We start from the raw sequence: 27,426 nt of genomic DNA, 5'->3' as shown, positions 1-27,426 counted from the left end.
ATGATGGTATTTTCAAGCAACATTTGACAAACCAAAGAAATGTCATTATGGCGACAAATCAACTTTTGGCGGGAAAACAAACAATTTCAATTATACCAGGTTTGAACGTTCAACCTATTTACCGATTAAACTTGTGCAGATATTCACATAAAATCAGGTGAACATCCCAGCAAAAATGCTCACAAGGAAAAGGAAACAAGGAAATGGTTAGCTTTCACTATGCTATGGTATGTGCATTAAGCCTCAGCCGTATGTCCACGTCAAAGGAGGAGATGTGAAAAATGGCATGATGTTTATTAAAAGCAGGTTGATCCATTCAGACATCCTAAGCAACGTAGATACATTGACCATTCTCATGCCAAACAGCAGTTGACAGTAAAACGCCACCTCAAAAATCTACCCATCATCTGTACCATTATATGCTGATCATGGGAAAAAGGCATTGCTGAGCCCAAAAGGCCCAATATGAATAACCCCAACCCTAAATGTATCCAAACACATGGTCATATATTCTTAAATTATAGAATGATCCATATTTAATACATGTTCGAAGACAAAAGCTAATTAAATTATAACATGGAAAAGAATCAAAGACTTAAGGCTCATTTGGGACCTGAGGATTCCATACATACAGTGTACACTAATACTGTAAGGTGGCACCAGTCACCCACCATGACTTCCAATTGGCTTGTCAGACATCATTAGACATTAAAGACATCAATCAATCAACACAACTCTTTGTTCTCGATGGAAGCCATTAGATGTGAGTTTCTTATAATGTCCCAACACCATTTGTAAAAACAAAAATTATAATAACGAAGAAAAATAAAGTCATTTGGTTCCAGTCACATTTCCCCACAATGTTGAAGTTCTAATATGAGCTGTGGGTGTCTCATAAAAGTAAGAGATGAATTCCAGGTAAATGTATGAAGGTCCCAAAATATGTTCTAGTCATACAGCGATGAGGCCCATGTCAGGGTAGCTCTGGTTTCTTACAGTAACCCAGTGCAGTATAAGCCTCCCAATGTCCAAGAAGAATAAGGAATGATGTCTGGAATGAAGTTCAGATCGAAATGTGATCTAACTTGTATGAGTTATGTACTGTATGTCCTCTGTTTATAGTCCATGTAACGTTATTCCTCAGTTAGCATCACTGTTGATAGTCATCCAAGAATTGTCATTATAGTTACATATCCATCTGACAGAATTCACACATCCTCCCATAGGAAAGGAAACATACACCTCCTGTTGTGTCACAACATCGCTTTGCCTCAAAGGGAGGGGGAAAAAAACCTTGCAAGAAAATCCATTGGTACTAAGAGAGTGGTAGTGGTATGGGGGGGAGCTGTATCAAAGAGACTGTAGTCAAGTCACGACGTCTTTTCAGCTCCATAAAAGCAGCCTCTGAAAGAGGCGGTTCTTTTCAATATTTCCTTTTTATAAATAAAGGGAAAAAGAAAAGATCTCCTACACAAAGAGGCTTTTGTAGGCAGAAGAGGAGGGAGAGAGCGAGATGGAGAGAGAGGAAGGGAGCAGGTGGTCTTGTCTTTGTGGGACAGTTTGTCTTTCCCTCTTGATGTGCATCTCTAGCACTGACTGGCCCCCAGAGGCGGCGGTCATAGTATAGTCCTGGCTGTGAGGATGAGGGGCAAAAGGTGGACCAGGGATGAGACCTGCGGGCCTGCAGCTGCGGCTATGGTGACGGCACCTGGAATGGACATCGAGACATCGAAGCGCAACTTATTAGAGCTTCTATTCCCTGTGTGAATGTCAATGGTGGATTTTAATTTTTTTTACTTAAGTAAAAGTATCAATACGGTAATGTAGAAGTAGGCTACTTGTTACAAGTAAAAGTCCACTATTCAAAATTGACTTGAGTAAAAGTACCGTATCAAAATTATAAATGTTGATACGGGACATTAAGGGACATATTTTGAAAATAGCGGATCTATCGCGACACATTGTGAGCTTGAACTGTAAATTGCCTATTTTCAAATGGCCGAAATGTGTAGGGCTGAAGTAGTTAATGTACAGTATGCTTTGTAATTAAATCTACAAAATATTTGCCTCTGAGATGTAGTGGTTGTAGAAGTAAAACTACTGGAAATTGGAAGTACTCAAGTAAAGTAAAAAAGACCTCAAAACTGTAGGCTGCCGCTACTTAAATGTACTCTGTAGTTACTTTCCACCACTGGTGCATGTTGGAGAACAGAGAAGACGATTCTGAGCCAGATATGTACCCAGTACTGTATGTACCCAGTACTGTATGTACCCAGTATGTTAAGCCATTGGGGCCAATTGGTCGAGCCTCTTTTTGTGGTTGTAATAATAACCTAGTGCACATTGTACACTGCTTAAAGTACATTTTAAAGATTGTAATTTGTGAAAATAGGTTGATCTTGCAAAACGATACAGATACAGTATTAGGACGGCGCCCGGCCTATTTGGGGCCATGCACATTGGGGGTCAAAGATTGCTCGGCCAATAAGCTCACAATGGTATCTGGCAATACACAGATGTATCAATAGGTGGCACTGTCTTACTGCAATCTACTTTCACCCTGCATGGATTTCAACTTGAAGCTACTGCAATACACACCCTGCACTGTTTTGTTTGTTTTCATTTTGTTTAGTTTTTTAAAGAACATAATTTTTTACAATTATGTAAAATGATATTGAATCATTGATAGACACTGAATTGACCATGGTCGACAAAAATGTGTTAAGCCAAGAAATAGAATAGTGGACTAGTAGAAAACTTTCAAGAAACAGACCATTATTATTAGTGCAAGAAGGGGACAAAAATATGTGAAAACTGGAAGTCATTCAGAGTGAGAGAGGCAAGTATTCTGTAATGAGCACCGTTTTCAGGCTGTATAGGAATACAAAGAGCAACTGTGCTGTCTTGACAATTCAATGCTTCTTATTCTTGACACTAAAATGACCAAACCAGTGTGGTGAAGTGTGCATGCAGGGTTTCACAACAATTTAAGCTCCCAAGATTACTATTTTTTTTCGATGATCCGTGGTGTGCTACCCAGTACCCACCTGCACCTCTAGGGATGGTGATTTGGCGACTGTTGCTGCCCTCCCCTCCCTCACTGAAGGGCTTAATCTGGATTACAAAGTCCTGGTTGACTGGCAGAGACAACTCCAGGGAGGTGGTGTTGGTCTCCACCACGCTGGGACGGCTGTGTTTGTCTTGCCTGTACATCACCTACAGTATATGAGAGAGAGAGAGAGAGAGAGAGAGAGAGAGAGAGAGAGAGAGAGAGAGAGAGAGAGAGAGAGAGAGAGAGAGACTATGAGAACATAGCAATAGCGTGCAGTGGGAGGAAGACACAGCAAACACTATGCTGATTGATTGATTGATTGATTGATTGATTGATTGATTGATTGATTGATTGATTTGTTGATTGATTGATTGGTTGATTGCAGTTTGCAGAATGGGTACAGTTCAAGGAAGGTACAGGTCAGTACAAAATCTGCTAAGAGGATAAAACCAGAAAAAGCACTAAGACTTGTTTACATACAGTAATAAGGGTCCTTCATTTTCAATTCAGACAAATATACACTATGCAAAAAAGAAATCATCATACACTGTTAAAAAAAGGAAAATGATACACGTACACGTACAGTGTGTACGGTATGTGGTTGGATGTAATTTCCGTGCCCTCGAGATGTTTTGACAGTGCAGATCTTGTTTTGGATTTGTTTTAGGCTTTTCTGCCTTTATTGATAGATACAAGTGAAGAATGACAGGAAAGAGGGAGAGAGAGATGGGGGAGACATGCAGCAAAGTTGGTCATGAACGGGACTCGAACACGCAGCGCGCTGTTAGGCCAGAGCCTATATGTAGCATGCGCCTGGACCACTAGGCCAGCGGGCGCCAACAGTGCCAGATCTTATAACTCTAACCACATACTCTAACCAAATAGTCAAATACTCCATCCTCTAAAGAAACAAAGTCCAGTTGGGGGCAGAGTAAAACATACAGGGAGAAAGAAATAGAGTCCGCAACACTGGTTAATAATACTCAGCTCCACTTGTTTTAAAAAATATATAAATTCAACTAGCACATAGTAAACACTGTGACTGCTATAACGCCTCTGTCTGTGTGATGTGGGCAGAACTAGTGCGATCCTGTTGATGCGTCATGAAAAGCTCTAAGTCCTGTCACCTTCAGACAAGGCTGTGATGCATGATGAGGCTTGCGTGTACTGTACTGCTTTCTGTAACGGACGAAGCTGAATCTCAGCTTTAACATGATTGCGTTAAATCTCCCGAGGACAGGGTGAAGGACAGAGGAGGAAAATGTCAATTCAATTTAGCATCAATCCAATTTTTTTCTTTTTGGCTGTCTTGTGATTCAACTTTGTTGATCCACTGTCTTGTCCAATCTAGCATAATCTGCTTAGAAAGGGACGGCAATTGTATTTACTGGGATTGCTGAACGTCACTCAGTCCCAGATAAAAAAACAGTCAACTGGAAGAATGCGAAAATAACTGCTCCAGTAGTCAAAAATGTTAGTTTACATTGTGTATGTACTGTAGTCAGTTTTTGTAGTAACTTGAATTACTGGATGTGGTTTCATCATGTTGTAGATCAAAGTAATGGGGTATTGCCAATGCTTCATCTGTGTTCAATCATGTATGTAATTTCCAATTACATACAGTACATGACTAATGATACATGACTCACTAATTTGTGACATAAAACACCTAAAGGGGAACTGTTGCATCAATTATGATACATGAGACATCACCAGATTACCGGTACACTAGTAGTAGTCTGGTGTGTATAAACCAAGAGCCACATTGATGCACACTATACATGCAATTGTTGACATGTGAAGGTATCAACCCTTGCTTCCACTGTCTTAGCATTTACAATACAAAGATAATGCTGCCAAAAAATGTTTTTGCCCAGAAGTGTATATTTGTACGTCTTTAAATGTTCTAATGAATTGAAATGGAGGACCCTGATGTAAACAAGTCTTAGTGCTTTTTCTGGTTTTATCCTCGTAGCAGAGTTTGTATAAACCTGTACTTTCGTTGAACTGTACCCATTCTACAAACTGTGAATAGAGGGTATGCGCATGCATGAAGTGAATGGCAAATCAAGTGAGAGGCAAAGTGAGTTTAACATTGTTTAACGTTAACGTCAGATATTTTGTTTGTATGTATGGGCTGTCAAGGCCAGAAAGTATTTTTTGTCACTCTGTAGGCCTTCCTGCATAAATTCCGGGTTTGATGATGATGTCACGCACATACCCTCTGTAGTCAATTAATCAAGACAGACTTGAGTAGATAAAAATGGTGGCATTATATATATTAGTGAGGAGGACCGATTATATGAAGGTAGGTTGAAAAGTGGTGCAGTGGACCTTTACGCTTAATTACAAGTCTCTCTCTGGGTGTAAGCACACTTGAGCGTCAAAAAGCCGCTCGTGGCAGGCATCTCTTCCTGGTTTTTAGACAGCTGGTGGATGGAAATTAAGCTCCACCCACACGGCAGAATGCCACTTCGGCCAGATTCCCAGAAACGGCTTTTGGCATCTTTGTGACGCTACAGTGTGCCTGCACTCACTCTCTCTCTCTCTCTCTCTCTCTCTCTCTCTCTCTCTCTCTCTCGCTCTCTCTCTCGCTCTCTCTCTCTCTCTCTCTCTCTTCCAGTGTGATTGGGCTGGACCATAGTAGAATGGCAGAGGGGGGTTTTGATGTACCGTAATGTGCTTTTGTCATTCATTGTTTATGTTGTATGTTGTTTATTGTTTACTAGTGTGAAGAAGGAATCATTAAAGAAGGAATACCATATCTGTGTAGTTCATGGAGATGTTCAATATAATTTGAGTTAAAGGTGTTGTGTATTTGTATGTTTTTTGTGTATATAGGCCTACCCCTTGACATGGTGGAGTCCAGACTCATTGCCTCCAGCTGAGTATAAAAGGCTGCCAGTGGCAGCCTTAGTGTTTAAACAGTTAAACACACCTTTTGTTTGTACTCATTTCCAGCAGCTAACTTGGCCAGCCTAACGGCTCATTGGCACTGGTGCATGAGTTGGTGCCTTTGTGGTCGAAAGGGCCTGCAACCCAACAGAGTAATTCCAAGTGTTGTGCACAGCGTGAATAACAATGTGAGTAACCTGTGCAACAATTTCAATTTGTGTTACTAAATTTGTGTGTCTGTTGGTAAATATGGGTTGATTTGATTTGGGAATGTGCTGTAGCGCTGTACAGAGAACAAGGTGATTGTTTGATTGCCTTGAGCATTTCCTACAAGCACATTGCCCCAGTGAGGGGTATTTTAATAGCTTGAAGATGGTAATAATTTAGTTTATTTGCCTCTGTGTAATAACAGGAGTAAGTTTTTATTTATTTATTTTTATCCATGTGATAATTAGTCATTGACTGTTGCTGAGATTATTTCCTTTGGCTATACTGCTGTGCATATTTCTCATTGGTGGTTTTTTGGTTGCTTGCAGAGAGCAAGTTGGTGAGGGCTACCAGTTAGCCAACTGTTTGTTCAATGTAATTTCAAGTTAAAACTCTCCAGCAGTCTAACCATACAGCCTACTAGGTTTTGACCCAGTCAAGGCAGTGGATCGCTTGACAGGCTGCCATGGCTGCCTGTGAGGCTCCTATGGGTCATTCCCCATTACGGTCTAATCCATAGTCCCATTCACTCGTCACAGAGCTGCAGCCATATCTTCAATGGAGCACACGCAGCAGGCAATCCCCTAAAGCTGTGCAAAACTCCCTTCCTTTACTGTACCTTATATCCCGTGACCTCGGATTCATTCTCCAGGGCATGAACTTGGTCCCATTTCAGGATAACCTTGGAATTGGATGTGTTCCACATGATCTTGACTGGGGCCTGGCTGGGAGCTGCAGGGGGGGAAAGGGGGGGATAGAGCCGAGTCAGAAAAACAACCAACGATCAATATGGAGTAACATCCAGAACTGACTCGGCGTGAAGGAGCTTTCTCATTATCAGCTTATCATCCCCACGGTAGGGAGCTGGCAGCAACAGTCTGAAGTTACTGAATGAGTGGGTGTAAGAGCTGGGTTCCTAGCACTCCCGTTTGTGCTGGGTACTGGAGAGGACGAGATGGGGAACAATTCCTGTTAATAGTCCATATTTGTTTTTACAGCTAAAGTTACCTTGGTGTCATAATAAAGAAATGTAGTACATGTAATGGTGCCCTCATTGGTTGCAAAGTGGCTGCAAAGTGGCAATATAGTCTATCATATTCATGTCACAGAATGTTTAGACTAGAGTGGTGAGAAATGGCAACAAATTGCAGGTGAACTAATGGTGCGTTTCCCTGTCTCTTTCATGAAGGAAGGGGCATCATGGTATAAAAGCAAAACATGCACACATTTATGTGGTGCTGCAAAATCATATAGCTCACCGGGAAGAGACATCTCCTGTGACACCTCTCATAAACATCAGCAACCACTATATCCAAAGACATGACTAGCTATTCTATTATTCAATAAGTACAAAATGAGGGAGACGGCTAGCTGTGTGCGTGTTGCTTCGTGATCACAATGTCTAAGCAGCAGTCCTTCCTTACGTGCAGAGGCCTTCACCATGTTGGCTTGTGGTGGACATTTTTGTCAACATTCCATTTTTGCCACTGACATACAAAATGAGTGGATAATAATAATATAATAATAATATTACCAGAAACACAAATTGAACAGATCTGGAACTGTGTTCAAATAGAACGGCAGCATTTGAACAGAGTTAAAGGGGGTCTTTGAAAATAAAACGTTTGAGAACCTCTAGTACTAGTGGACTCCTAATGTGCCATAGTGGCATAATACATAATTGCCATACTTATTCTGGAGAAAACCTGGAGACTCTACATTCAGTAAGTGGGTGTTATAAATTAGACCATTGAAATGGTGTGTAAAACAGAAAATCTAAAATTGGCCACGGACAAGACCAAGGGCTATATCTTGCTGTGTCCCTTAACCCTTATCCCTAAACTAATTTGCATTTTTTTACTATTTAAAACACAGGTAAGATTCTATTAAACAAGCGCTCCCCCTCACATCTTGTTTTATGGCACGTTGCAAAAATCAAAATGGCGGCTCGATATTGTCACTCTTGGAATATTTTGGACAGAAAGTAGCTCATAACATCTTTACGGGGGACTTTTATGATAAACAAGCGACACCAGATTGAAAGAGGATAATTCAAGCTTGGACTGCAGCTGCAAAGTTGGTGAGTTTAACGTAATTTAAGACCAGGAGATCACAAACCAAAAAACATGCATAGGAAGTCGATGGAGGTTATTGCAACTCTGGATTCAGCCCATTGTAAAAAAATCTAGAGTTGCAAATTGCGGCTAGGTGACCCCTGCTTACGTGGTTTCTTGGTTGTGACATTGACGATGGCACTCTGTGGGCCCACCCCGGCACTGTTATAGGCTCGCAGAGAGACGTAGTAGGTAGTGCTGCCCTCCAGGTCCCTGACGAGCACCGCCGTCCTGTTCCCCACCGTTCTGATCACACTGGCTGTGTCCTGCTTATCTCTTTCGTTCGAGTACCGCAGCTGTAATACAGCACCGAAAATACAGGTTATCCTTCCTTGGCACGCGCACAGTGACAGCCATTGTACATGTCCACTCTTTAAACATTTATGCTGCCTCTATATCGACTTTAAATTATTTCTTTAATGTAATACAGCAGCGTTACATTAGTGCATTGCAGCTCCAGTGAGTCACGACCGAATAGTACAACCATTTTTTGATTTTGGCAGTTAAAAAGGGAGAGATGCTTGCCTCCTGGAGGCAAGTATAAAATGGTAATTCTGAAATGGCTGGTTGGCTGCATCGGTAAATATTACTGGAAGCATACTGTTATCACATAACACACCAACTCTAGACTTGTGCATTGGGAGTCCTGTGGGGGCTTGAAAGTGCTCGCATTGATTAGTGGCTCCCATGTATACTCGTATACAAGACAAAGACAATGTCTCAAAAGGTCAACTGGTATTGCAGTGAGGAAAAAGTCTAAATATCGCAGAAATGTTAGCTGTGTCCATTTCTATGGTGCCTTTCTTGACTGTAAAGGCTCATGTACACCTTCAGTTCTGCATAGACGGGTGCGTAGGAGGAAATATCGATAGGCCGAAAAAGAGAGAACTCCCGCACACTGTTCTCAAACTCGTATTATACACTTTATTAGAGATGAAACGGTTCGACCGTTAGACCTGCATCAGTTAACGCTGCATGTAGCGTGAATACAACTGTTGGCATGTGTGTGGGCATATGCTGTCCTGACCTCATATCCCAGGATACGTCTGCGGTTGTTGCTCCAGGTGAGGGGCTTCCAGGTGACCTCCACCTCGGACGCTGACACACTCTTTGCCTTCAGTCGCACTGGAGCTCTGCTGGGCTCTGAGAAGCATGGAGGAGAACAGGGATATGGATGTAGAAACGGAGTACAGTGTAATTATGTTGGTTTCACAGCTTGTTGGCCTAATGGTTTCAGTATTGAGTTAATTCTGAAGGTGTGGATATTGGCAGAGCATTTGTTTCACACCTCTGAATCTGTTTGTTGGCCCACGTGCATTCACACATACAAGGAATACAACAAGGAATCAAACACTTGAAAAACGACAGCTGTTAAAAGTGTGCAAGCTTCACATGCATCATAAAATGTCTTTAATACTTTAAGACAATTTATACTTTATTTTCACAAGACATAACTAGCCATCAACACCAGCAAATCACATTGTAAATTAATCATTGCGAACGCAATGAGCACTTACTATGAGACCTAGCAGATCATGTCTGTCTGTCTGTCTGTCTGTCTGTCTGTCTGTGTGTCCCACCTTTGTGCCCATATATGGAGCTGAGTTATTTGTTTGTGATTGATGCAACACACTCCATATTTGGACGTATAGCTGCTTTGGGGACTCCTTATATGGTTATGGCTAAGTTAAAAACGTAACTTAAAAATAACTTAACTTAAATATGTACGAGCTGCGTTCGCTTCCCGCGTTTGCGCGTCTTACTGGTATCTTGAAGCTAGCATGCCGACCAAAAACACACCTTTGAGTTTGAGTTACCTGCATGTTTCGTGACACAAGTGACAAGTTTTTTTGTTAATGGCTAAAGGCTCTGAGTAAAACCTGCATGTGCCTGAATGCTGTTAAACTCATACACTACGAACTGTATCTGGCTTTTATATATATTTATTAATTTATAATGTTTATATATGACTAAGTTAGGACAATTACAATAGACACACGTTTACCATTTCAATCGTTTTAGCTAGTGGCAAACTCAAATAGGCGATTGCTAATTTAAAATGTGTTTGATATTTTACTGCACTGCAAATGTGTTTAGAAGAATTGCATAATGTTTCACACTTGAACCAAATTAGAATATCGAGCTAGAAGAGATTATTATATCTGTGCAATTGCTCCCAAAATGATTTAATAGTACAGTACAACATTTCAACCTCACTTTGAGGTTCTTTTTTATCGTGCAATATTTCATATTGCCTACATCAGTGGTTCTCAAATATTTTCATATCAAGGACCCCCAAAATGAAACTAATTAGCCCGTGGACCCCCATTTGAAAAGATATGCCAGGGACCCCCCATAAGAGAAGATTTTTACGGCTCTAGCAGAGATTCTCAACCCGTTTAATTGCAAGGACCCCCCCAGTTTGACATGCATCTACGGACCCCCCTTTAATGGCATTCCGATCTCTGGGACCCCAATGTATATTGCAAAATCAAACTTAATTTAACTCTGAGCGTGTACAAATGGAACCAAATGGACCCGTTTGGTCCTAATCTATCATTCAGCTGGGGACCCCCTGGAACTTTCTCAAGGACCACTGGGGGTCCCCGGACCCCAATTTGGGAATCACTGGCCTACATCACACAGATTAGTTTAACTAGTGGAACGGCCAACCCTCTGCATGCTGTAGAAGTGCGTCCTTAGGGATGCACCGAAAGGGAAATTCTTGGCCGAAAACGAATACCGAATATAGGAAACAGTTGGCCGAAAACCGAATACCGAATATCCGAATATGATTAATATTATACATCTTTTTTTCCTACCATTGCTGACCACACCTGATTTATGGCAAAATAAATGGTTATGGCAAAACTTAACTTAAATATTAATCACTATTATGGGTCCATAAAACATTTATTCAGCTCTTTTGAATGCATTAATTGCATACACTATTCGGTGATATATTTTCTGCCTATTCGGGCCGAAACCGAATAGGCCGAAAATGCATTTTTAGCCATTTTCTGCCGAATATTTTCTGCGGCCGAATATTCGGTGCATCACTAGTCCTTATAATGCCTTCATGGTCATCCTGGACTCGTACTGTTTTGTAAAGCCTTAAGCATTGCATTTGTGATGAAACTGTGCAGGCTATAAGTTATAATACAATCATGACGCATTTTAATGCCTCATTCACAACTAACCTAAGTAATATTGAAGTAGCATCACACAGCAAAATCCTTGAAGATTTTCTTATGCAAAATAGAAACTATGACTGAAGCATACTGACATACTGTACCTTCCTCAGCTGAGTAGATGGTTGTCACGGGCCCAAAGGGACCTTCTCCCTTGTTGTTGTACACCCCTACTTTGACCTGGTACGGAGAGAAGGGAGGAATACTCTCGTTCTTGAAGACGTATCTGGATGCCTCCGGGGATGTGACGGCGGCCTGCATCCAGCCCTGGGCTCCATGCGGGCGGAACGCCACCACATAGCCAAAGCCAGGGCCACTCTGTTGTTCCTCGGGAACCGGCTGTAGGAAGGTGTGAAATGACTCAGAGCAATGACTCAGGACGTCTAGTGTAAACGTTTTTTTTTTCTCTCTTTTTCTATCCAAATGTAGTCATTATGCCAATTCCCACTGTAGTCCCTTGTCGCTGCTGACCGCTACGGGTTGGTAAATGGTAAATAAATGGACTATTTATATCGCGCTTTTCTCCAAAGCACTTTACATTACAATGTATTTCACATTCACACACCGATGGCCTGCTCAGGGGTTTTGCTGTGTCTTGCTCAAGGACATTTCGACACTTTGTCATGAGGAGCCGGGAATCGAACCTGAAACCTTCGGAGATTCCAAGACGGCCGCTCTACTGCCTGATTCACTGCAGCCCCATATTTGGTTCATTAAGGAGGGTGTAGGCAAGCATGTGTCTCCTCCGATTCACGTGTCGCCAACAGTTTGCTTCTTTTCACCTGACAGTGAGGAGCCTTACCGGGAGGACATAACACATGGAACACACTATTCTTCCCAGTTCAGCTCCCAGCTGTGTGTGGGGATATTTGCAAATTGCAATTACATTTTTTACAGTGGTGTAGTGTAGTGAATTTTATGTAGCTCTGCTCCGTAGTGTTAGGAGTTCTCCGTAACACTATGCGACTCTTTGGGTATTTTTACACCAAATATTCTTCTCGACTAAGTAAAAAAAGTGGTGCAACTACCGTCTCCCCCTACCCCCCCCCCCCCCCCCCCCCTCTCTCTCTCTCTCTCTCTCTCTCTCTCTCATTAGCAGGCAACATTGCAGCACTATCTCTCTCTCTCTGTGTTTCTGGCACAACAGTGCCACTTTTGCCCCTACTGGTACTCATAGTCACAAACATAGTCACATAGGTTAACAACACGGACATTGCTGTTCCTTGGAGTGGTTGCACCACTCAATAAGACTCTCAACCCCCACCTTCTAAAATACACATTGGACAGAAAATTAAATATTGCACAGGACGGAAAATAATAATTGTTACTGCTGTGCTTCCATCTGCAGATCTTGTCAATAGAAAAATGTCATTCCAATTCCATTTAATAGAAAGAGTGGCCAAAATTTCCAAATCGCGTTAAGGAGAACTAACGCTATGGACCAGAGCTAGTTTTTATGCAAATGTTTATCGTATCACTTTGACATTTGTCCACATATAAAGTGCATTATAAATAAAATGCATTATTTTGTTATTCCACAGAAAGACAAGTTTACCTCCCAAGTGATGACCAGTTCAGATCGACCTCCACCACCTCCATTCACTCTGGCTGGAGTCGCCCTCGGAGCTGAGAGATCAAACATCGTTTTGGGAGGTATGGTTTTTACTTCATCAATATCACAAACGCAATAATCATATCAAATCATATCTGATTTCCCATTATGAGTATGATTCTGATGAATATATCGATCACGATGATATGGTGATGAATACATTTATCATTGGTTATTGTCAATCACAATACCTGTGTATATACCATCACCAAAATCAGAATCTGCCTAAATATCGTCACAATCGTCATTTTCAAATAAAAAATTACGGTATACAAATACCAGTACAGTATGTGCATTTTGTATTCGTTTTGGACGTGTTGTGAGAGGCCGTATATCGGTTTATAACTTTATATACGTTGAAAATAGGGCTTAAGTGGCAAAAAATGTAAGCAGAATTGTACACGTACGCATTTCTTTGGTTCTGGCTTTCTTGGACGGTTTGCTGGGCTCTCCTGTCCCTATGGCGTTGGTGGCCAGGACTCTGAACTCGTACTCCACCCAGGGACTAAGGTCAATGACGCTGGCTGACAGCTGCTTCCCCCCCAGCATCTCTGGCACTGAGACACACACACCACACACAAATAACCTCATCAAAAGAGTGCACAGTATCCTCTGTGTATTCATTTCACTCAAGAGTGTACAAGCAGAATCAAATTTGGACAATCTCAAGTGTTGCAACTGGATAAATGAACACTGAGGATTTTACCGTGTGCTTGGCTCTGCCACTGTAATTCAACCGAGTAGGCGATGTGTTCTTTCTCCTAATTCATGGTATGTTATGAAAAATATGCTAGGATATTATTTCATCTGCGGCATCTCACCCAGGCATCCCCACAACTGAAAAAGTCCCATTTTTCCACTACATGCCTCAAGAGCTAATGTGTTTTTGCCGCATAGACAGGATTAACTTTTTCCTCACACTTCTGACGCTGAAAGTTACACAATAATTTAGAAGACAATTGCAATACACAAATTTGATTTCAAGAATATATTGTTCTGCTGTTGTATTGCAAGATAGATGTGCGTGTGTACTCATGGCATTTTCACAATGGCTACTGCAGTAAGTAAGTAAATAAGCCTTGTAGAGCCTCGAAGCAGGAGCCTATCTCCCGTTTCTGTAGCGTGCTGCGTGAGGCAGCTTGATGTACAGGTATACTCCCTGGACATGATGTACAGGTACAGTACACCCCCTGGACATGATGTACAGGTACACCCCCTGGACATGACGCTAGTATGTCGCAGGGACTTACCCCCAATCGAACCCTTTATGCTGAGTGCTTTTGAGTCTTTGGTATGACCCGGCCGGGGATCAAACCCCGAGCTCCCAGTCCCAGGGTGGACACCACTCTTAACCACAAGGCCACTGAGCTGGTCGGCTACTGCAGTATAGTCCGGTAGATGAACACCATTCAAGGCTGTTCTTACCTGTAGTGACAGCTTGCCAGCCCAGGGAGAATGGCGTTCTGGCCTGGATAGTGTGACTGAGGACGGGGCTGTGGTTGTCCAGTCCAGGTCCCCAGGACAGAGCGGCAGTAGACTCTGTCATCTCCGTCACCTGAAACTCCACAGGGGGGCCCGGGGGACCTACATGGACATAAGAAAGTTATTTTTACACTTTAAGAATTACATTTACATTACCGATATTGCTGTGACTGTTCTTGTCCGCATTGTTGTAATTGTTAAAATTGGATCAAAGTGTCAGCTACGGTGCATGCACAACATATAAATGCACGGATGAGTAATAAAGAGACGCATTATGGGAGTATAATTTGCTCATGCTTACAGCTGCTGTAATAGAATGATTAGCTAGGCTATATCTCAAGGATGTAACAGCTGCTTACACTGTGTGTGTGTGTGTGTGTGTGTGTGTGTGTGTGTGTGTGTGTGTGTGTGTGTGTGTGTGTGTGTGTGTGTGTGTGTGTGTGTGTGTGTGTGTGGCGCTAGTGTGTGTGTGTGTGACAATATCATCTCTTAATGTACACACTAGATCTGTGAGGTGTTTACTTTAGTTAGCCGAGTTGACCTACCTCTGACCACCAGATCAGTAGTTAGTTCATCAGTAGTAGAGTTGACCTACCTCTGACCACCAGATCAGTAGTTAGTTCATCAGTAGTAGAGTTGACCTACCTCTGACCAGATCAGTAGTTAGTTCATCAGTAGTAGAGTTGACCTACCTCTGACCACCAGATCAGTAGTTCGTTCATCAGTGTATAGTTGACCTACCTCTGACCACCAGATCAGTAGTTAGTTCATCAGTGTATAGTTGACCTACCTCTGACCACCACATCAGTAGTTAGTTCATCAGTAGTATAGTTGACCTACCTCTGACCACCACATCAGTAGTTAGTTCATCAGTAGTATAGTTGACCAACCTCTGACCACCACATCAGTAGCGATGGAGACACTGTCCACCTTGGTCTGAACGGCGCATGTATACTTCCCAGCATGCCGTAGCTGAATGTTGCGGATCATGATGTCACCCGCTGAGCGCTGTCAACACAGAATCAGAAGAATTCCAATCGGTTGTATTGTCACATCACAGGTTTACGGGTGGAAAGGAAAATCTAAGATATCTACATAATTATACTGTATGCACGTAGCATAAATAAGCAGCAGGTATACATTAGGTTAGACATAATAAAAGTGTTGCAAAAGAGTGGCAATGAATCAGTACGTTGTGCACATAGTGGCAGACGTGAGGTTAGACATAAGGTGCAAGACAACAGCAACTGAGGCAACAATCCACATGGTAGATCCACAAAGGAAAAGTAGTCCACATAAGGGTGGATAGTGTGGTGGTTCAAATATACAACCCGTCACAACCTTGCTATTCAATAATTGCAAAAATGAAATGAAAACACAGCAAAGTATGAGCACAATGCCATCGTGATTTCTTTTGGCATTTGTCTGCTTTAAATAATAAAAGAAAAGGTTATGGCGAGAACCCAAGGACTCGACAAATGACTTAGTGCAGGTGCAGGTTCAGGTGTTCAGGTGAATTATGAGGACTCTTTGTGTAGAATTTAAAGGCTCCTTTCAGCCAGATCCTTTTATTCCATCTCATCCCATTTTGATTATCCTTGGACTACAGCTGGTGTTACATTTTATGTCTCATCTAGAAAAGTTGGCTACTGTGAAACGGGCTGTAAGATTCAATAATTACTTTGATGTAACGCCAGGGAGATTTTTAAGAGATTATCTTCAGAATTGTATGACAGCCTTAAAATGTCTTAATGGTGGATGGAATGATTTCCTGGCAAGATTGGTTTCTTAAACCAACCTGAAAAAGTTTTACAAATCCTCATACTTGCAGTATAAGGAGTGTGGCACTTGGATATATAGAATAACATTTCTTTCATTACAAGTGCACATACTGTTTTCATTATCTGTTCAGCACAGGCACAGAGTAGGTTTGTGCATACTGTAGTGTAGACCACTGTGAAAGTCTGTGCGGCAATGCATCCATGCCATAAAATGCGAGGAATGCTTGACAGGACTGACTGGCTAACTTTTTGACTTGACTGATTGACAGGAATGGGCTACATTGACAATATTGTAGCAAATATCCCCTTGAGCATTGTATCATTTAAAAACAATGGACTGAGAAAGGATGATTTATTTTACAACGTGGGACCCAATTGTCCCTAATTGTTTCCATCATATCAGCCTTTCTTAACTACTTTTTTTTCCATAGTTTATGCTGTTTTTTATTCCAATGCTGAATAATATACATATTTATTTACCAAATACCGGCACAGTAGATAGATTTTCACTTGTATTTAACTTGACATGTTTTCATCAGGCATATGATGCAGATGTTTTCATCAGGCATATGATGCAGATGTTTTCATCAGGCATATGATGCAGATGTTTTCATCAGGCATATGATGCAGATGTTTTCATCAGGCCTATGATGCAGATGTTTTCATCAGGCCTATGATGCAGATGTTTTCATCAGGCCTATGATGCAGATGTTTTCATCAGGCCTATGATGCAGATGTTTTCATCAGGCCTATGATGCAGATGTTTTCATCAGGCCTATGATGCAGATGTTTTCATCAGGCCTATGATGCAGATGTTTTCATCAGGCCTATGATGCAGATGTTTTCATCAGGCCTATGATGCAGATGTTTTCATCAGGCCTATGATGCAGATGTTTTCATCAGGCCTATGATGCAGATATGGTTCTTTGCCTATATTGTCTGAAGCACCTGGTAGATACAGTTTTGTATTAATGGAATGCACTACGTTTTGACAACTTTAAATTCCACAAGCAACAATACCATATGGACTAAGAAAATATAATATATCAAAACCTCACAATGAACCAGCTGCAACTTAATATACGGATATGGTTGCAAAACCAGCTGTGGACGGACATAACGGGATAACATCCAGAATATTGTAATGATTTGACATTAGTGATTTCCATCCACACAGTCACACACCATCCACACAGGATAAAGACGTCTTATTGTTGGAGTTATTTTCTGTGTGTTCCTCAATACCAGATATAAATGTGGTTAAAGTTAGTTCAGGTTCTTTCAGGCATTTGCTGTAGTTCCATCACTCAGTGACTCAGTCGGCGGGCTCTTTAATGTTAAGTTTCACAAACTGTACTACTACTGTATCTGATGAGGCCAAAGCTGACGAGTGCCATAAATCATTAAAGCACTTCCTTTCAGCGCTAAAGGCCCCTCGATGCTCCAATTTTAGCTATCCACCCACCCTCCCCGGTGGGTGGATTACTACAACATGACGTCATTGAGCAGCGGTGAATGATAAGTGGTGAGGTTGTCACCTCAGCAAACCTAGCTGTTTTTATTCTCCAACCACTCAGCGCGGGGAACCAGCAGAGGGAGGTGGGGTCGACCCTCAAAGTGTCTTATCAATAAGGAACTTCAGGTGGATAAGTGATGGGAGGAAAGGCTGGATGGGTGCCTGCCTGGGTGGATGGCTAAAACACTGCAAGTACAGTACTGTATCTGCATAATGTTACTATCAGGCAGAAACCATTTTATCTCAATTTTTTACCCTCAGTAAATGAATGCCCTACTTTATCCTACTGTATAGCGTCACTCGAAAGTAGCAAAACTAGCCGATCTACAAGCTCACAATGTGACACACATTGTTAGTTGGCCAGATCTGTGATTTTTGAAATATGTAACCAATTAAAGGGATTTACAAGAGCTTGTGACTAAATAACTAAATAATAACTACAGTGGATCCATTGGACATAAAAGGTTTCCACCCGACAGTGACGAAATGCAAGGTTATGATTATCAATGAACTGACATTTAAGCTTTTGCTCAAAAACCCAAGGACGCTTTAAATTGACAAAAATAAATAAACTATTTGCCAAAGCAAATAGTTAGTGTGAAAGTGTGTCTTCGGGGCGGACATGAAAGAGTCCAATATTTTGATGTCTGTCCAATCTCCATGGAGAGAGATTCCCAGAGGGCAGGAGCTGTTCATGTTGTTGTTTGGCGAAACAGTTTTTAAATCAGTTTTTAAATAACGGTTTGGCCCCTTTAGATTGTACAGCTGCACAAAACTATGATGACATTTAATATGAGAACCTCAACACAATGGCAACAAATAGAAAATTAATTACACATTTTTACATCTGTATGTTGTTTCTTTTTATTCTAAATTGACAATTTAAGATAATCAATTGTGGGGTGAAGGACTTGTAGTTTTATTGGCTGAACAGGTAGAGTGGTATCCGTCTTCGCCAGTTTAATTTAATTTAATTTTGTGTCCTTCAGGAAGCCAGATGTAAACTTGTGTGACTCTCATAAAGGAGCTCCAACACAGCCATTTTTATTTCACTGTAACAAAGTTGGAAGTAAGAGTGGGAGCGATTCATTTAGCAAGACAGATCTGAAAGACTCTTGTCTTTATACTACCTCTGCCCCAGCAAACTGGGACTTGCGTAATTCGCAGCAGCTTTACATTAATGGTGCGGTTTCAGTTTTTCCTATATTGCGTGTGTAATGCTAGTTTCTTATACTCCAAAGGAACATACTTGTCTATATTAAGCATCGTGGCCACCCAGATGGTATCATACAGTTACTTCTTATCTTCTCCAGGTGCTTTTAAAGCCTGTGTTATTTTGATACATCAAAGATTTTCTACTGAGTGAAGCCCACCCACCCCTCATGCAGATTAAGGGCTAGCAATATTGCAAGCATAACAGTAGGTTTTGTTATTACTAAAATTCCCAGGTGTGTAGAATTGATATGAGTGTGGGCAGTACTTGACTTGTGGCTGTGCTGTGCCACCGTATTAAAATTATTTAGCAATGACATGTAACAATTAACTACAGTATCTGCTCATTGGTGTACACTGAAAAGCTTCCTCTAAATTTGCTCTACGAGAGAGGCAAAAAACTAAAAAGAAAAATGTCACTGCTCACAAACAAAATAATTACGGTGCTCTTTATCTCTGTCTTAGCCTCTGCCAAACAGATAATGAAAGTCAATTTAAACTGTTTTTCTGATCACGAGTCATGAGTAACTAGCTAGCTTCCCAACCACAACATGTCAACATCATGTCAAGTGTATGGCGCACAAGTCAAGTGCTCAACTGAACTGTGGCGGTAAACACAATTATGAAGCACTTGCTGCTGCTCGTGATCCTGAGTGAAAGCAGAATCAAGCTGAGGTGATGAGAAGCCAGGACCTTATAATTGCTTTTCATAATTAAAAGAGAAATATATTTGGCTATGATGATCAAATCCAGCGCATGACTGAGCATTGAATCTTGGATCCCTTGGCTGGTGCTTTTGTCAATTGACAACAAAAAATAAGAATTTGATATTATTCATAATGAACAATAATTCAATACTGTACTTCCTGGAAGATACGGAAGCCACATGTGCTAATCACCATTTAAACAGCTCATCTGGACCTGGTCTGGTAGGGCCATCCATTTATAAGGCTTACGTGCTCTACTATAGTCTAAACAGCCAACACACTTTAGCCAAAATAAATGGTCAACTAATGGCTAAAAAGAAAAAGCACTAGATGAGACGTTTAAATCATATTAAAGCATCGATGCACTACAACTGTAGGTAGGCGCAGACCATGTCATCATGATCCATGAGCTGTGTTACATATATCCCCCTCTCATTCCCTCTGAGAGAATAACCATAGAAAAAGCGAATACGGAGATTGCATGAAAGCACTTACTCCGCCGACTTTCTCAAAATAGCCTCCGTGAGCTCCGAAGTGGATGAGCTGCTCGTTGAAAAACCAGGTGAACTTGAGCTCCAGCGTGGGGTCATGAGACACCTGGCAGGGCAGGACGATGCTCTCGCCCACTGTGACATCGAGGTGCCCCGCTGGACTGGTGATCACCGTCGGCTCTAGGAACACATGGTCATAAACAGGACAGGGTTATGATGAGGGCAGCCATAATGCACACAGCAGGCCAGGAAGGCATTATATAGGTTCCTCCGCAGGCTGCCCATGGTTCCACACATAGTTTCCTTGTTATTTCAACTTCTTAAAAAAAAGCGCCACTGTCATGAACATGCTTTTGTGAAAGTGTCTGGTGCCGAATGCTATTGTATAAGCACAACATAATGACAGATCTCAGGATATATTAATTTAATTTCCGCCAGTTATTTAAATTGCATCTCTCGAGGCAATTTTCATCAATTGAAGCACGGTTGGATGCGTCATTGAAGACCCATGGGGTGGAGAGAGAGCGAGAGAGAGAGAGATAAGAATGAGCAAGCGAGGAGCAAAAAAAAAAGAAGAGGAGGGATCTACAATTTCCACAGGTCAGAGCAGAGTCTATAATTTGCTTCCGTGTGTGTGGCCAGACAAAGAACATCAACATAATCTTTGGTCCGTCTCCACTGGGTGTCTCATTTAGCAGCAGCACGGTGCAGGGAGTATAGAATGGGCTGAGAGGGCCATACGGCAGGCCCATTGTGAATTATGCATGCATGTCATAAGCATCTAATGGACAGGCAAGCCAACGTAGCATGTCAGGGGGAGTAAAGGTCTATATTCGGCTCTGTCAAAACAAGCTGGCTTGTATATCTGCTTCCCCTTTCAGGGGAACTGACGTGGTTGAAGTGGCACGTTTCAGGTGAGCCACAGGAAAGCTGGGCACAATGCTGTGAAACAAGAGATGGGCTTTTGCTAAAGCTTTGCCCATCTCATCTCACAGTTGTTGCACTAATTTATTGTTAAGATTGACAGCAAATTTGGTCCCTATGGTGTTTTCCTTCGTGGCGTGATAACATGCAGTAGCCTATGCGTAAATATGGGGAGGTAAAATTTTTGGTATAATACAATACGTGTTTTCTTGTCTTGGCGGCAAATGTTTCATATTTATGACTTTATTTTCCTTTCATCATTGATTATGATACGGATAACTCACTTTTTGTAAAGTCAGATTATGTTGCTGTTTTGACTTTTTTTTAAGAATAATAATGGTTGACAATATATGAGAATTCTGGGTTTATACTGTTATAAATTGATTACATTTGTATTTCTGTTATGCTTGGTATTTCATCCCTGGGATGAACTGGAGACTGCTAAATACAGTATTTGAACCTTGGATTTGGTACTTGAGAAATGTCCTGAATATCGTTGGCCAATAATGGCTATAAATGTACACATATGTACTGTATAGCTAAGGCTCTTGCTGAATTCAAAAGAGCCTTGGGAAAAAAGTGGAGATGGGTTTCTACAGTATACGAACCAATTTGCAATTCAAAATTTGTGAGATGGAATTAGCAAAAGGCATTCTGTTAATAGAGCACTGTTGTTGACTCTGCTCTTTAGAAAGGTCTTCGAAATTCATTACAAACGGAGGATGACTTTTAGCCACATGGGCAAAAAGTATGAATTAAACATTAACGCATAGAAATGCAATGAGTCTGAAGCCTATGCCTACTCTTAACTTTTTCTCCCAGGTACGTATATACGGACGTCGACGCTAGGTGGTGTCATATCCCAGGTCCGTATACGTACCCCAACGTATACTCCATCTATATAATCGTTGAGGCCTACGGAAGGCCTAGCAACGTTCCAACTATGGGATTGCAAATATAATCATAGGGCAAACCAGTTGAAAGGAGGATTTTCAAACCTCCATAAGTCCGACTCCAGGATCGCTGTCCTTGGTGGATTTTCTGCCATCCACATTTCGGATTTAATTTGTGCCTTTGTACCGCGATGCTGCCGCCATGTAAAAGCTTCTGACGAGAGGTAAAGAGTGTGTGCTTGTTCTAATGATGTGTAGCGAGTGTAGGCTATGTAGCGAGTGTGTGTGTCTTTTAAAGTGAACGCGTATGCTGGCACTGGGAACTGGGCTTTAACAGCTAGCGTTAGAGATGGTTAACTAAGGCAAATCAACTAATTGTGTGTAGTATTTGTCATGTAAATGAACAGTAGCATTTATACTGTAGCAGTACATGCACTGCTCTATGTCTGACTTAAAATGCAGCAGTTATTTCTGTGTTCATAAAAAAGTCAGAATGAATAGCTAAACCTACACTGGTTTCACTAATCCATCAGATTAACACGAAAAGCCTTAGGAAATAACCATAAAACAGAATCAAAAGCAGTTTCTACATACTATAGAAAGCAACCGTGCCTAAATTGGGAGATAAACCAACAGAAGAACTGCTCACCTTTAACCAACAGGCTGCCGGCACTGCTTGCCACTCCAAATTGGTTTCTGGCCACGCATGTGTAGAGGCCTGCATCCATTTTACTAACATTGGAAATCCGTAGACTTCCATTATCCAAGACTGAAACTCTGAAGTTAAAAAAGAGAGTAGGAATTTATCACCATATTAAGTTAGTTGACAGTGCACAAGAATTACAATTAAAGGAAATTACAACCGGGTAGCCACCATATAAAGGCCAGCTACCAATGGATCGACACCCATATAACAAAAAAAGCAAGCTTGATGTGCTAAAGCATTAAAAAGTTTAGCGCAAAGTTTATCTCAGTGAATTGGCTCCCTGTGCTTCAGTGAGACTTGAGTAGAGCGTTGGTGTGAAAAGTTGTATTTTGATTTCTCAGCACTTCACTTGATAGCGCTATACTGCAAGATCACTCTATAGAGGGGGAGAGTGTTCTCCCGATCCCTTTGTTCAGCACTTTTTGGGCATCTCATGTTTAAATGATGCATATAGCAATAGGAATGAATGCACACCTTTACACACAAAGCTGGGCGAATTTTTTATATTAATAAAAGCACACTGACACAAGAAACTGTACCACAGCCCATTTACCACTGGTGCTTCCTAAATGGTTTCACCCTAACCATTAGCCAAGGCACCAATAAATTAAACTATACAATGAGTTTAAACCCTGCAAGCAGCCTAGCTATAGGCCCTAAAATCCCCTAAAAAGTTGCTGACCGCATTAAGTGTAATTGTATGGTAAACTGATGCTTAGATTTTGACTTGAGATATCGTGTATGTACGCAATTTGAAATGTTGGCCTGTGGGTGGCACTAGGAAAATTTGCCATTGGGTCACCAAATCAGTAGGGGCCATCTTCTAGGACAGGTGGCATGAACGCAGATGCATTCACTGAGCCTCATGGTAATCTGCCCATTTAATTAGATTTTGAGGAAAATTTGTGTGCAAGTTGAAAATGTAAAAGAAAAAGTTATACACAATTAGTTACACATCCATTTGTCGCTGGAGCAGAAAAAGTATGCACAGCAGCTTATAGCTCAAAAAGTGTTTTCTGTTCAAAAAGCATGAGCACTAGATCAGTAGAAGCCATCGCCTGGGGTCCACAAAGATGCACAGAGAATGCCAATTTCAATCCCGCCAGTAGTCAATCTAGTACTACAGTATTGTTTGGGGTCAAAGTGGTGAATGGACCGACCGACTGACGGCTGTCCTTTGAGCCCTGAAATTATTCTTTGTCTGTGACCCATCTCACATATCCTAGTTTTGGGTCCTGACCAAACACTGTATCCATACTTTGAGGATCCAGATGTACTATAATGTGGCTGTAGGACGATATTCTCCCTCTTCCAATTCACTATAAGCCTGTCCAATGTTAATGTTTTGCTGTAAACGTTAATTTAACTTTTCTGTTTTAACTTATTTTTTCCTTGATCGGAACTTGATGATGCTATTGCTAAAATGCATTCTTAAGAGACTTATGCACTCCCTCATAGGGGTCCCAATTTTAGAGTTGAAATATGGAAACTATTGAAGGATAGAATGGAATAAGAACATGATTTATTTATTATTTAGCCTTATGAGTTGACTGTCTCCTAGGCTAGGTTGCATGGACTACAGACTAAACATTTTAATATGATCACTTCAGTGCAAGCAGTAATGTATGATGTTGTTTTTTACATCTCATTCCTCCAATAAGATCCCTATAAATGATGCTGAGAGCTGTAGAAATGTAACAAGTACAGTATGACTACTTTACCGTAATGAAAGAACTCATAAATATGTGGCAATATTGAAACTGTTGTATTTATAGTGCATTATGTTCATGCATTATGACTTAACAGTGTCATTATTGCTTAAGTACTGCATAGGGAGACCATGCAGGCATGCATGCACAACAGGCTTTGGCAATTCATTTTGATTACGGCCCCTGCGTAGAGCTCACAAATTTCTGTTTTTAAACCATTATTATTAATGTGTCAAATGACGGGAACCAGCTATGGCAAAGAGCAGGGATGATGTGACAGGGGTCTTCAGTTTATTTGAACCCCGGACATGGTAAATACGTGATGTGCACTAAGTGGTTACAATTATCTCAATGCATTGTTTTCAATGTCAGAGTAATTCTGTACTGAAATTAATTCCACCACCCTGGCTGTGTGGCAGTATACTGTATGTACCACAATGTCAACATTGCCAAGATGCTAATTTCTTGCATTGCCAAAACAACCTGATTGATGTATTGTGCTGTGCGTGGTATTTACAGTGCAATGTGTTACACTGTAAAGTCTATGCTCACTACAAAATGTACACTTCATTTCATTTGCCATTTTTGAGTGGTGCAACCACTCCTACAACCAGCAATGTCCGTGTTCACCTATGTGTTCATGTGTTCACCTATGTGACTATGAGCATCATATAATGAGTACCAGTAGGGGCGCTGTTGTGCCATGCAGAAACAGAGAAAGAGAGACAGTGCTGACAGACTGTTGCCTGCTAGAGAGAGAGAGAGAGAGAGAGAGAGAGAGGGAGAGAGAGAGGGGGGAGTTGCACCACTTGGTTCACACGGGTGTGATTTTTATTCTTTATTCAACATCCAAACAGGTCTAGTTAAAAGTATTTTAGGCACAGTAGGCTACCACAATATCATTTGAATTTAATAGTCACCAGGTGTTCACGAGTTCACATACAACACGCATGTTTTATAGTAGCCTGACAAGTGAAATAAGAATAATTTAAAAAGATTGGGCGAGTTATAGCCTAATTTAATATACTTTGTCTAACTTTGCTTTACTATAATATTATAAACCATTAAGACGCCAGGGGGCGAGAAGTGCACGCATACGCCTCGTTGACGGCAGACTGCAGGGCGAGCGATGGCGCTTTATCATGGGGGGTCAGATCAACATGGAATGAATTCTGTACTGCCTATATAAGGAGCATGTCTAGAGTCTACAGGGTTTGATGAGGGCCCAGGTAGGGCCGGGCCGGGCCTTAATTTTCAGGCCTGTTGAGAACTAGTTTTTGCTGGCTGCCGGGCACGGCTGCACTAAACTTTGGGGCAGGCCCGTCTAGAGTCAGGGATGGGGAAGGATCAACATATGGAATGTCAGAACAGGTTCTGACATATATCCAGATCTAAGGGTGTGAGGTCAGATGTAGAGTTGCTGCGGCCAATATTGATGACATTAGGGATCTCCATATATGGGCTTAACTGCGACAGCAGGTCGCATTTACTGACATCAGGGTCTATACACATCTCCATCCCTGATGATGTCACATGTCACGAGACCTGGGCACCATATGGTGCTCGACCAACACACTGATGGTGCCCAACACACTGACGGGAAATAATCATAGCCTTTCTTTGCCATACTAAATTGAAATTGTATTGCCTCCCCCTGTTACATATCTGTTCTTTAATTAATCAATGATTACATTTGACAATTGAGTTTCATTAGAACAAGCTGATGTGCTTAATTGTTGTCATATTGAATTAAATGTAGATAATTGTGATCTAGCCTAATTCAGTACAGCTTACAGACCATGCCTATTTTATTACTTTTCTTTCCTTAAAGGACCACTTCAATACTTTTCAACCTGTCATGTCCTCACTAATGATCATGATAAAATGGCACTATTTTTTTTTCTACTCGGTCTGTGTCTCATAGGAGGCCTGGGCAGTTCAGAAATGCGTCCATCAGTGACATCATCAATGTTGAATCCAAGTTAATAGAAATGTCAAGCTTTCTATTCCTGAAAAGTTGCAATGCAAAAATGGAAGGCATCGTAAAAATCTAAATATATTTAAAAACAAATCACTGGTGGACGGGTTTCTGAAATGCCCACAGCCCTCCTATGAGACACAGAGAGAGTAGGACATTTTTTTGGTATTTTATCACATTAGTGAGGACCAATTATGTGAAGATCGGTTGTAAAGTGTAAAGCATCTGCCACCACTTTTTCACAACGTACTTTCAACATCAACATCAAGCTTAAAAGGCTGATCAGACAGTGATTAAACAACAGATTGTTGCTTCAATTAAGGGATTTCTTACACCGAAAGGGACTGATAGGGCTTGTCTCACGCACACTCCTGCCTAGTGGCACACTTGAAATGTTTACCGATTTTCTCACAGGGTGTGACACTATGTTTGCCCCACTTGGATTCTGGCTTTGCGGCACTAGTGAGTGCATCCAACACCTCTGCCCCCCCCCCCCCCCCCTCCCTGCATTCTGAGTAAATCTCCTACCCTCTGTACACCCACGACTGCGTGGTCATGCACACTTGCACAGTGGGGGTGCATACGTTTGTTAGACATGCTAACAGTTACAACTACCCCATGGCCGCGACATGCCCCATATGGAAAAAAAAAAACTACATTTGTATATGTTTTACATGAAACTTGTAGTTAATATATATGACAGTCAAAGCAGATATAAGATCCATAGTATTTTTTCCCAGTATTTTTTTTTTGGTCCCAACCATAGGGACTCCGAATCCCCTGTACCTAAACAGCAGATCCAAAACGACAGGTGGTAGCTGGGGTGGAAGAGGGTGAGCAGCAAAAGTTTAGGCAGACAGCAGCGCAGCAGTGTCAGTGTGCAGCAGTGTCAGTGTGCAGCAGTGTCAGTGTGCAGCAGTGTCAGTGTGTAGCAGTGTCAGTGTGCAGCAGTGTCA

The 27,426-nt window shown here is 41.5% G+C and overlaps 1 protein-coding gene across 2 annotated transcripts in view; it reads right to left on the bottom strand.

Annotated features, from left to right (window-relative positions):
• Positions 1-341: 341 nt before the first annotated feature.
• The window catches only part of cntn3a.1 (contactin 3a, tandem duplicate 1), a 129,155-nt gene continuing 102,070 nt past the window's right edge, over positions 342-27,426 (bottom strand). The window contains exons 12-23 of one of the 2 annotated variants that reach the window (XM_080764108.1): positions 22,727-22,854; positions 20,265-20,440; positions 15,444-15,561; positions 14,497-14,655; positions 13,479-13,628; positions 13,015-13,085; positions 11,564-11,798; positions 9,296-9,411; positions 8,378-8,564; positions 6,774-6,886; positions 3,048-3,216; positions 342-1,708 (exon numbers count right to left, since the gene is read on the bottom strand). In XM_080764108.1, coding sequence (XP_080620234.1) covers positions 1,617-1,708; positions 3,048-3,216; positions 6,774-6,886; positions 8,378-8,564; positions 9,296-9,411; positions 11,564-11,798; positions 13,015-13,085; positions 13,479-13,628; positions 14,497-14,655; positions 15,444-15,561; positions 20,265-20,440; positions 22,727-22,854 — 1,714 coding nt within the window. In that variant the 3' untranslated portion in view covers positions 342-1,616. The remainder of the gene's footprint in view (positions 1,709-3,047; positions 3,217-6,773; positions 6,887-8,377; positions 8,565-9,295; positions 9,412-11,563; positions 11,799-13,014; positions 13,086-13,478; positions 13,629-14,496; positions 14,656-15,443; positions 15,562-20,264; positions 20,441-22,726; positions 22,855-27,426) is intronic. The other variant, XM_080764109.1, reaches the window with a different exon arrangement.

Source organism: Protomyctophum bolini (genome assembly GCF_963924005.1).
Source record: "Protomyctophum bolini genome assembly, chromosome: 5".
In the NCBI taxonomy this organism is placed as follows: domain Eukaryota; kingdom Metazoa; phylum Chordata; class Actinopteri; order Myctophiformes; family Myctophidae; genus Protomyctophum; species Protomyctophum bolini.
Note: the sequence above shows the minus strand (reverse complement) of the source record. Positions and strands in the feature narration are given on the sequence as shown.